The sequence below is a fragment of the Denticeps clupeoides genome, chromosome 20, assembly GCF_900700375.1.
Source record: "Denticeps clupeoides chromosome 20, fDenClu1.1, whole genome shotgun sequence".
Lineage (NCBI taxonomy): Eukaryota > Metazoa > Chordata > Actinopteri > Clupeiformes > Denticipitidae > Denticeps > Denticeps clupeoides.
The window spans coordinates 4,123,399-4,135,543 of NC_041726.1; the positions used below are offsets into that span (position 1 = coordinate 4,123,399).

A 12,145-nucleotide genomic window follows, 5' to 3' on the forward strand; every position below is an offset into this window, starting at 1 on the left:
GAAATATGCAGCACGTTCGCATGCATCAAAGGTGCTAGCTATGAATGATGACAGTCACGCGGATCCACACCCACACCGTCTCCAGCTCCACTGTCAAAAAACAGAAATACACCGTTTTGGCACGCTGTCACCTTAATGGATGGAGATGGTGAAAATTTGGGTTTGCTGTAAACGACACTATCTCTTAGCTTTTCTAGATGAATGCCTTGCAGAGATGCTAACAAAGGTGACACTTGGCTTATGACAGAAGCAAAGGCATGTAGTGGAATAAGACGGGCATGTAAGAAATAAAAGAAGGTTGTTTTGGGTGGGTGGGGTTTACCGAAGGTGGCTGCTCCTTTGCCGGTTCGGTCGAACAGCTGGAAGGCCACCATGAAGAGGGCGTCGGGGGCACAGAGAACCGACTCAAAGGCAAAGAACTCCTGGAAGGAGATCAACCTGGCAGGGTCGGACAGAGACATGCGTTTAGGGTCTGATAATGCAGTCATGTGTGCTGATTTCCAGTCCACGCCGAAACAGACAAGCCCTTTTGTTTATTATGCTGCACACTTGACACTTCAGTGGTTTGTTATTAGAAATGATCGGCGCAGAATTATACGAGCCAAAAAAATGCTTCGCCACGCGGTCCAGTCGGAAATTTCATGGCCTCGGGGCTAAAGTGAATGACAAAACAAATGGTCATAACAAGGCTATTCATTCCAGGCAATCCTGACTGAAGTGCTTCCTATTTGACCGTCAAATGTCATTACCTCAGCTACAACAACAGAAAAAAAAAAAAAATCACAGAAACAGTGAACACACACCAAAAAAAAAACCCTCTTCAGTAGACAACTTATTAACCACACAGCATCATTATAAGACACTTAGTTACAACATTAATAACATAACAACATAACTTGAATAGCTACTTGGTTTTAGAAATAAGGGAAATATGTAGTTTGCAGTTACAGAGAGGAATGCTAATGACCTTTACTACGGTAAAAAAAAACCCATCTAAATAGGAAATGTATTACTGAAGATAACTTGCCGTTAAACGATAATGGTGAAGGCTGCGTTGCCTTTTTACTAAAACCAAAATGACTGACATTTGGAATAAAACATCAGCTGACACTAACGCAGGTACGTAGGGTCACCGCAGACATGCCAATGGCTCATCTACTTTAGCAGATACACACACACACACACACGCTGCAACTCATCAGCCGAGCCATTTGAACACCCGTGGGAAACCCCGGGGACGGTGCAATCTAGTCTTTATTTAAGCTCGGTTCAAAGTTGCCTCAACTCCATTATGAATTTCACAAATGGATACAGTAATTACATGAGGTCAATACTAATGAGCAGCCCCCCCAGCGACACATGCGTCGCTAATTTATTTCAGCTTCCACTGAGCAATGATTACAACTTTTTTTTTTTTTTTTTTTTTACCTCTCGCCGGCCACTCTAATTAATTTCTTACTGATGAAATTCAAAGGAAATTGTGTGTTTTTTTTTTTGCGGCATCTCCAGCATTCGAAATCAGGCATATTGTGGAGTCAGGAGTAATTGTTTTTATTAACTAAGCTGGTAGTTGTTCGGAGCGGGACTCCCCCCCCGATGTTCTGAAAGTGGGCGGAGTCTCGCAGACAGAACCAGCCCTGGGTTCCGTGCATCATCAGCTAAAAACAAAAGGGAAATCAGGGACTTCGCCATCTCTGTTTGACTCCTGCAATTAAGGGGATGGCGAGAATTTTCATAGCCAGGGTCTATACATGTGTGTGTGTGTGTTTGTGCGTGTATATATACACACACACACTCACACTCACACACAAAACATATATATGCTCAATTCATGGTTTTTCAATGGATGGCATATGAAGTCTGTTCATGTGGCGGACACTTATCCTCAAGACCTATACACCAAGGATAAAGTTTATGATGGTTGATTAGAAGTGCCTTTAGTTTAATTACGGCAACAAAAAAAAAAAGAAAGAAAAAGAAAGAAAGAAAGAAAGGAAAAAAAACAAAAAACGTGGCCTTCAGCAATCAAACCGATGTCCGATCTCTTCCAACCATCAACTAATATGGCTAAGGACCCTTTTTTCATCCCATCATCATTCCTGCAAAACAGAAAAAAAAAAAAACCCGTATGAGCATCTCTCCAACAGATGACTTGTACCCTCATAACTTTGCCCAGATGCATCAAATGCTCATGCAGCCACGGAAACTTTTCATGTAACAGATACCTCTAACAGACGGGTAAAAAAAAAAAAACACACACACACACACACACACATAACCAAAAAACACTGTTTATGGCGGCTAGCAGTCGAGCAGGTCCGGGCGGCGGCTTTTATCCGTGACAGGTGAGGAGGGGGCACCTTCAAACGCCGCCCGGTCCCCGTCATTGTCACTGACAGCCCGTGCCCACGGCGGAGACGCGTGCAGGTCCGCCTTTCAGGCCCCCCCCCACGCCCGCCCCGCAGCTCGAGAGACATGCGCTCGTGCATCCAGTCTGCCATTTATCCCAGCATGCCTTCTTTTACAAAGTTTGAAAGCCCCCCTCCCCTTCCAAGAGACAATGGAGTTTTACAGCTGAATTATTTCCCATTTAAAAAAAAAAGAGAGAGAGAGAGAGGAAAGAAAGGAAAAGAACGGGGGGAAAAAGACAGAAGATAGGAGTCGTGGAGAGCCAGTGGGGATGGCTACATGTGCAGACTGACTGATTTTCCGGCTCGCTGTGGCACGAGTGATACGGTTGCGTGACGGGTGTCACCGTGTCACTTGATTTGCTTTCTCGCGGGAGGAGGGACCGAAAATGTACCCTCTTCCCCGAAAAAAAGAGATTAGCCAAGACTCATTTCTCGCCGATGTGAGCTCTTCTGAGGTCCCCACGAACAAGGGGACGTCATTCATTTTACTTGTTCTCGCGGACTGTTGCAGACAGGTAGGGTGCTCATCACCGAGCACCGTTAGGTTTTTGTTTCACAGGCTGTCTAAACGTGGGGGACACCTTTGCGTTTCAAAAAAAAAAATATTCTACTGAAATGATCAGCACCCACAAGTGGCCCCTTGTGCAATTTCAAGGTCAAGCATAAAGCATGTTTTATGCAACGCCATTACTAGCCCATCCGAGCATCGTTTTTATCCAACATTTTGCAAATTGTGCGTTTTTTTGGAATGCCTCCTGATGAAATAGGTTATTTTCATTTAACACACACACACACACACACACACACACACACAAAAAAAGTTAGACTGTAAAATCTTTCTGAGGTTTAGATCCTGAGCTCAAAGCCGGGCTCCTCTAATAGATTTATCCCTTAATAGCGGAGACGCTGCCATTTATCCGTCTCCAAAGTCACACAATGCGGTGAATGGCGGGGCAATTACGGAGCATGTGCGCCTCTCCCCTGTTTAAAGCAGCCCCCGTAATGTGTGCAACATGACCACATGCACTCTGCTCCGCTCGCAGCCCAGGTGGTTGCCGCGGCAACACATTTTCTTTTTGACTTACCCTAACATTTTATTGGCCGTCATTATGTATCATTAAAAACATACATATTAATGTAAAAAAAAAAAAGGAGGCGGCTGAGGAGGAGGCGGCTCAAGCGAAATCTAAAATCCGAGGTCCTTTTTTTTGTTTTTTTTTACTTTGCAAGCTACACTGGATTCTTCTTCTTCTTCTTCTTTTTACCTAACCAGCGTCACGTGTGTATCTTGAACACCGTTGTACATGTTGAAGTGGAACTCTGAAGTACTGACCCATCCTTGGTCTGGTCCACCACACCTGCCAGTAGCGCGATGGCCTCCTTGGACAGCCTCACGTCCGTGTGCGCGTGGAGGAAGCGCGACACGAAGTCCTCCGGCGACATGTAACAGTTACCGTCCTTCTGAATGCTGGCATACTGCGTAGGAGAACATCAGCTACGTCAAGGACAGTCAATGGAAGCCTCGTACGAATGCGTGTGAAAATGTACCTTTGGCTACTGACCTTGAGAAAAATGGACTTGAGCTCGGCAGGGTCGGCCCGTCTTGGCAGGACAAGCTGTCGATATGCAAAAGAAGGGGAAAAAAAGGTCTCATTACGTAACTAGTGTAGACATCGCTACCAAGGCCCCGTGCTATTACTTCGACATTAGCCGAGCGTTATTTTGTAAGTGGTTCCGTGTTACACAACTAATTTTAGGATGTCTTCTTCTGACATGATTAATCTCGTCGGTGGCAGGGAGTTGTTCCTGATTACCCAGCATGCAGCGGCCTCGATGACGCCATCGCTTTGATCTACGTTTGAAAAAAGCTGGCAAAAAAAAGGACGATTACGGGATACGGGAGTAGCAGGTGATGCTCGTAATCGGGATGAATGGAAATACACAAATAGTAAACAGGGGGCGGGGCCTCGTTTGCAAATTTGCACCACTGCTTGCTAAGGCTGTAATCATGAAATTTAGCAGACAATAAAGTGGCATGCAAATAATGGCGGAAATCGGTTTCGGTTCATTTTGACATTTTTTTTGACTGCGCCTAATCATGGTTTAATAATAGCGGGTTATAATTTTGGTCGTTTGTTGCTATGTTGCTGTAATGTTGGGAATTGGCAGTTACTTCATGACATAACGCTAATCAATATGTAATTTATACAGATAGATAGATAGATAGATAGATAGATAGATAGATAGATAGATAGATAGATAGATAGATAGATAGATACACACACACACACATAAAGGCTATATAGTATACTATATATTTATAAAGGCTAGCCCTATATATATATATATATATATATATATAGAGAGAGAGAGAGAGAGAGAGAGAGAGAGAGAGAGAGAGAGAGAGAGAAAGAGAGAGAGATAGATAGATAGATAGATAGATATAGAGCCAACATTTAATTGATAAATATATAGTATAATATATAGTTTTATATAATATATTATAATCACAAGAAATGTTTTGGACCAGATCATTATGGCATTTATTATAATTAATTTACAGTAAATGTAGTTTACATTATTTAAGCCGGGTTTTAGCAGGGTTTTTTTTAAAGGGGTTATTCAAAAGTTAATATGGTTTATTTTTTTATCGCTTCTGCTGTGATATTCTGTGACTGTCCGGCTCCGTCCCGATGTCATTGACCGCGGCTAAAGTTATCTTAGCAGGCCGGTTAGCTGCTGAGGTGATGGAGGTCGCGCGGGATTCCTTTAAAAAATAATAATAATTATAATAAATATGGTAGTGATAGTGAAATAAAACGTTAGCGACCACCCCATCTTAACCTCCGCGGAATGTGACAGTCACCCTCGGCCAGAAGGGCGCTTACCTTGGCGGTCATGCTCGAATATAGCCCCGCTTCACTCTCGCCCGGGATCACTTCCTGGTGACGCGATGACGTTGCCATGGCGATGACGTCATGCAGCTTCGTCGCGGCAGCAGTGGTCAAGCAGCTGGACCCCCAACCACCATCAGCTGCGACCTGAACCCTACGACAGGTCACTTTTACACTATATTGACAACACCGAAAAGACTGTGCTTTTTGATAAAAGAAAACGTAAAAGTGTAAATTTGAAAGAAAATACTTCAATTAAATAACTTTACATTTTTTTTTTTTTTGTAAAATATTTTTTTTTAAAAAGCTGGGTTCAAAGTAATTAAACTAATGGTATATGCAAATCTGGTGCTCATAAACCAAATTATTCTACTATAAATTTAAACGTCTTAAAGCACTTGCGTAAGTCGCTCAGGATAAGTGCATCACTCCACTTTCACTTGGTGGCCTTGGGGAAGTGGTGGCCTGGCGGGTAAGGAAACGATTCCCGATCCGCCAAGGTGCCACTGAGGTGCCACTGAGCAAAGCACCGTCCCCACACACTGCTCCACGGCCACCGGTCATGGCTGCCCACTGCTCACCAAGGGTGATGGTTAAATGCAGAGGAGACATTTAGTTGTGTCACCGTGTGCTGTGCTGCAATGAATCACAATCACTTCACTTTCACATAAACATGTATTGATAAATGACATGTTACATAGAATTACATATACATGGGCTTCATGGCACAGGAACAACAGAGAATGATTACCCAGGGCCCTCAAAAACCTAAAATAATGCATAATTATCAATGTTATATACCCCGCTGATCCAAATATTAAGATATTCCAATATACTAATAATCTGTGTGAAAGTATGATTATCTCATTTTCAGTGCCATATAATCCCCCAATTTCTGCTTTTCCACTGCACTTTATGTATAAAAAAAAAAAAAACACACACAATTCTGCTTAATATCCAGCATTTCTAGATGCTGTTCTTCACTGGGTGAAAAAGAAGACCATGACTAAAAAAAGCAAAGGTTAACATTACTCACAGCATAAAAACAATTTAAAAGGGAGCAAAAGGCCTCTAATGGTACATGGTCTTCAAAGAAAGTGCATTTCGCTCGGAAAATAATCATTTCTAGCTTTTTGCCAGTGGCGTCTTGGGTTCTTGGTGCACCAGCACGAACCACCGTATTTTTCACAGCAGGCCTCCTGCTCCTCTCTAAATGGCCTTCGCCGAGGGAAACGTCTCTTCCCCAAAATATTGATGGCGCCAGCACAGTGATTTATTGGGGAAAAGTTCAAGGGCCGACCAATAAAGCCGTTTTATTCAAATGTGTCAGACACAAAGGATTATTCTGACATTTTTTAATTTGACATTTTCCTCGACGCCAGTGCTTATTGTTATGGTATCTTGTATTTTTTATGATACGTTTCCATCTCTCGTCCCCCCTGGCTTCTGTGCATTTTATAATGCAGATCATTATAACTGGATATAGAACTAAGGAAGAAAACGCTGTTCCAACGACCACCTCCTGTGAGTGACTGTGCAGTCGGCATCTACGGCAGGACCCCTGACATGCCCAGGGCCACAAATTGGCCCTCTCTCTTCCCCGGGGAGCGAAACGTCACGTAAAGAAAGAAGAATGACCAGCCGGACGTCTCAGGGCCCACGCTTCTATTCGTGGGCCGTCTAAATTTGCCGCTTTAAAAATAGCTCCGCTGCTAAACAAGTGATTACTCCGCTTTGTTTGCTCTTTCTGCCGACATGAGTGTCTCGATTAGCGGTCAATGACTAGAGAGCCCGAGGGTCCTCTAGGGTCAAATACTTTCTATTCTAAGCAACAGAGACGGCATAACGGGAGGGGGGGGGGGGGGTGTTTGAAGGCTTGTGTCTTTATTCGAAACGCTGACAGGTTAATGGCTCTTCTACAAGAGCTGTTCCTGCGGGGGGATTTCAGATTGAAACAAATCAAGGCCTTTCGGCACGGTCATTTTAAGGAGTTGGGCATTTCTATTGACGCGTTTCCCATAAAGATCGTCATAAAGATTCCAAGGAAATTACATTTCAGTTAAGCAAGCTCTGAAAAAGCAATATCTTCGTTCAGATTTGCAGTGCTGTAATGTATTACTCCCCAATGTTAATTCTCTACATTAATTATTGCCATGGATGTCCAGTATAGAGTTATGACAGCCGGACGTGAAACTTTTTCTGAATTCTTGGTTTTATATGGCTTATGTGTAGTTTTCCAGCACATTTTGCACGTGCATACATCTTTATGTGTGAAATAAATTGAAATAGTCAAATATCTTTCAAATTCTCTTTTCAGTCTTTTTCATGTTTGTTTACACTGAAATGAGCTTGCACTTGAATACCGCCCCACCGACTTACTCAACCAGCCAAACTCTGGTTCCCTTCTGCCAGCAGAACAATGACCGGCTTTGACAGAAGTCTGGGAATTAAATAGGATCAAATCCTACAACCAGAAGGTCTAATCATGCAGGTCGTGTGGCTAAAACCTGAGCCTGGAGGTGCTCAACCGAGCGCCTGCAAACAGACAAAGCAGGTAAATCATGTCCTGCTTGTCTCCCAGCCATGCGTACCAACAGCGCCGCACCACCTGCGGCCTCGGCGATGGCAGGGTCCCGAACGAATCTGTTCTACGTCCTATGAGAAGCTACACTAAACACGCTCTCGGGGTATGCGGGACGGGTTGAAACTGGCCCTTCAGAGGGTTGGGTGGATGCACCGGGAGCTCTGGAGAGATCCAGGCCGGGTGGGGCTTCAGCCCCTTCCCAAAAAAAAAAAAAAAAAAACCCTACACACACACACACACACACACACACACACACAAGAGCCCACACACTCAAACCTGCAACTCGAGAGGATGCAGGGAACACCACCCCCGCCATCCCTCCTCAACTCGACCCCACCCCCTCGGCTAAAGCAACCCAGATGCTGCCTGCAAACGCTGGGGTCTGGACCCCGTGTTGGAAGAGAGAGAGGGCCCTTCTCCCCTGTTCCTGCGCTTTTTCACCGTCCCGGGACCTACCGGCCAGCGCGGTGGAAATTAGCGCAGGCCATTTGTCTCGGAGCAGTCAGCCAGCCAGTATTTAAGTCTTCCTTTTCCGCTTCCTGGAGGCAGAGATAAATTGTGCTGAGAAATACCAACCGCTGAAAAAAAAAAAAAAAAAAAAAAACGACCATCATTATCAACCCCTGTGGCTTCCCCAAAAGGTGACTGCTACTGAAATGGTTTTATGGATTATATTTTAATATTAAAACACTCTAGATATCAGATGGTTGAATGAGTATTAATTCCTGTTAACCCTTAACCGCTTTTTAAATGAAAAACTTCAGGTCAAGTCAATCATGCTAAATAGTCCGAGCACTTTGCACAAAATCACTTTGCACAAAATCTTTGTGCTTTTTACTTTACTGCTCTTTTTTTTAAACATTGTCTTTCACTCATTTGCACACCTTCACCCTACCAGTTACACATATTTTATGTTAAAGACGTAAAAGTGTAATATTTGGTTATGTTTGCAATATTTGCATATTGGTTCATTGTACACTTGCAACATTTGCAATATTGTGGTCTGTAGCAGTCGCAAAAAGCATTTCACTGCATATCATACCGTGTATGACTATACGTGTGACAAATAAAATTTGAATTTGAGCACCTCTGCTGCTGTAACCAAGCTGTGTGGTTCGAGCTGTCCTTGCAGGGCCTTCCAGGTTCACCTGAGCCTCAAGGTTGAGCAAAACCGATCCACCATCATGAAACAGTTGACTTTGAGAATGTTTTTTATATGTACTTTTCTTATATTTAATACATGAAGGGGGAAAAATGACCCTAGACAATATATGACCTCTATTTACCAAACACCGTAACACTGTAGTAACACTATAGTGACACTCTCCAAATATTGCAACGAGAGCCCTATGACAGGCGGGGCTCGTGCCGGCATTTTTACAGTCAGGGAAGGGAAGTCTCTTGCTATAGTGGCCCTTCGAATCCACTTCAGCCAATTCTGAACAATTCCACAGCACCAGCAAACGCGCTGGGATAAAGCGAAAAATAGCAACAAACGCACTCCGCTCGCGCTGCCCCGCCCACTCGCAACCACACTCCTCAAACAGGCATGCATTCATGCACATGCAATGACCACGCCTTTTTTTTCTTACTTCCCCTTTTAGAAACACTACTGAGGGAAGAGCGTTTTGTCTGTTTATTGGACGATGGTGGTCAGATCTTCTATAGAAGACATTTTCAGTGGTTGACAGTAAGCAGCTTAAAAAGTATACAGCACTTTATTATGTTATTATAGCTTTGCTTCATTGCAGCAGATTTCTCAGAGGACCTGCATAGCATAATATAAAAAAATCTTGACATGAGGAAAGGAAGTTGATTCACGTAACAAATTTCATACACAAGGATTGTACACAACAAAATAACAACATTTGGTACAAATTGCATGTATATTAAGATATATTTTTTTTTAGAATTTTGAAGTATGTGTTCAAAATTCCTAAATGATGAATAAGGAATATTGTGTAAAGTGATATGAAAGTGAGAGAGAGAGAGAGCAAGTTAATCTGTACAAGGAAGTTTAGAGGCTTTGATGGAAGCCAGAGGTTCAAATCTGAATAATAGTGGACAGGGTAATGTTTAAAAGACAAAACTTTTTTTTTTTTAAATCATAAGAGAATCATAAGAAACCTCAATAATAAAAATGAGAGAAAATCTGGATTACAGCCTGTGATAATGAGAGAAGTACTAATGGAAGTCAGGCATGTGCTGAGTAAGGCGCCCTCCGGTAGGTTCCTCCTGTCCTGGAAATAGCGTGGTGGAGCCATGAATTCAGCAGGTAGAAGCGAAACATCTGGCTTTCCTGCACGACGTTCGCTGCAAGAGTGAGAGGAGGAATGCGTCTTGCCGCCGCGTTTCCAACACGTCCCCCTTCTCTCAGCCTAAGGACATGTGACGGAGGAGAACCCGCGATTCCGAGCTCCTTTTCCCACCAGGCTCCGGCGGCGGAGACCCTGTGAGTAATCTGTGTCACTCCCAATTTCACCGGGCTTCGCCGATCCCACCCAGACGCCCCATCCTGAAACACACACCGGCTCTTTGTTTGCTTGCGTGTATTTCTTTCACCTCCCCAAAAAAAGGGGGGGCGGCGGCATGAAGTAAATGACAAATTTCCTTTTTGGGGCTGGATGAACCTCACCTGCTTTCACTCAGTTTTCCAAAGAATCGGCAAACTGAAGCAAATTGAGGATGACTTGCCGTTCACTCTTCTTTCCTGCTTCTGGCCCCTGGAAAACACGCACATTTGCATGAATTTGACGCGTGGACGGGAAGGCCGAGTCCACGTCCCCCAAATTACGGGGATTTGGGGGTATCTACTACAAATGTGGGGATCCCGTTCATTCGACAGGCACCTGTATTCCTCCGCGAGTGCTGGCAAGCACGTGCCCGAACCGAGAGCCCGGACTTCCGCTCGGGCCCGGGGGCTCGGACGTGATTGATCGCCCCCCCCAGGCGCTGCACGGGCCCCCCGGGCCCCGAAACACGTGCGCGGACCGACTGGCGTACGCGCCGCTATCCTCTGGGCGATACCTGCTCCCAGATCAATTTAGGGATGAAGGCCCGTCCCGAAAGCCGGAGGCGCGGCAGCCCACGCTCTGCCTTGCATTAGCGGCCCTCGGCGGAGCGCCTGAACGAGCGGGATGATTAATTAATTACAATTATCAGAGTGACGATAATTTAATAGCGACGCCGGCGTCGAGAGTGGTTAATTGCCCGGGCGAACGTTGATGCGCTTAAATTGTTTCTGTTCATTTTTGCCTCCCTGGCTGTCCAAAGCTATTAAGTGCAACGGGGTGACTTGATCCGGAGGACGCGCTTAAAATACAACGGGGGTTAAGAATACGGAGCAGGTAACGAATTGTAATTAGCAGGTATCGGTGTACATTACGGCTGTTGGATGGAGCCACAGTGGGGGGCTTGCGGAGGGCAAAAACGTACTCATCTTTTAACTCTCAAGTTAATAAAAAAAAAAAAAAAAGTGTAGTGATTGTCACTTGTGATACACAGCAGCACAGCACACGGTGCACACAGTGAAATGTGTCCTCTGCATTTAACCATCACCCTGAGTGAGCAGTGGGCGGCCATGACAGGCGCCCGGGGAGCAGTGTGTGGGGACAGCGCTTTGCTCAGTGGCACCTCGGGATTCGAACCGGCAACCTTCTGATTAAGGGGCCGCTTCCTTAACCGCTAGGCCACCACCGATGGCGCGAGGATCATTCTCACGTAACATTGACCATTGTCACACACGTAAGATCTCCATCGCCAACCCGTTTCCACTACAACCTCCAAAATGTTGGGGACCCGCGCAGGCGAGGCAGGCTTCTGGCTGCACTAATAAAATCCACTAAACTGTATCTAGTGGAAACCCAGGGTGTTTCGGTGACATTTCACTTTACGCAAGGACCCAAACCAAGCATTATTTTGATAGACAGTTTATTTGTGTCCTTTGGCAGCAGAGCTTTCATTTGATAGTTATATCTCCATTTCACCTAAAATGTCACACAGACCCGCGCCTGTGTGTTCTCTGTGTGTTGCAAAAGGCAGGAATGAAAATCAATGCTGAGAAGAGGACAGTCACCGTCTCACCTTTTTCATATGTTGGTAAAAACTGATCAGATTATAGATTATAGGTTATTGATACTCCAATGGTTTTGTATGGGTGTATAGGTTGTAGGTCAATGTTATCTTAGATTTTAATGCTAGATTAAATATAACCAATATATGGATGGTACTGTACAAAGAAAATTGCTTTAGCAATG

At 44.5% G+C, this 12,145-nt stretch overlaps 1 protein-coding gene across 5 annotated transcripts in view; it reads right to left on the bottom strand.

Annotated features, from left to right (window-relative positions):
• The window catches only part of LOC114770393 (calcium-binding mitochondrial carrier protein Aralar2-like), a 34,181-nt gene extending 28,833 nt beyond the window's left edge, over window positions 1-5,348 (bottom strand). For 4 of the 5 annotated variants that reach the window (XM_028964290.1, XM_028964292.1, XM_028964293.1 and 1 more), the window contains exons 1-4: window positions 5,300-5,348; window positions 3,974-4,027; window positions 3,745-3,887; window positions 323-438 (exon numbers count right to left, since the gene is read on the bottom strand). In XM_028964290.1, the coding sequence (XP_028820123.1) occupies window positions 323-438; window positions 3,745-3,887; window positions 3,974-4,027; window positions 5,300-5,311 (325 nt within the window). In that variant the 5' untranslated portion in view covers window positions 5,312-5,348. Of the gene's footprint in view, window positions 1-322; window positions 439-3,744; window positions 3,888-3,973; window positions 4,028-5,299 lie in introns of those variants that run through there. The other variant, XM_028964291.1, reaches the window with a different exon arrangement.
• Window positions 5,349-12,145: the final 6,797 nt, after the last annotated feature.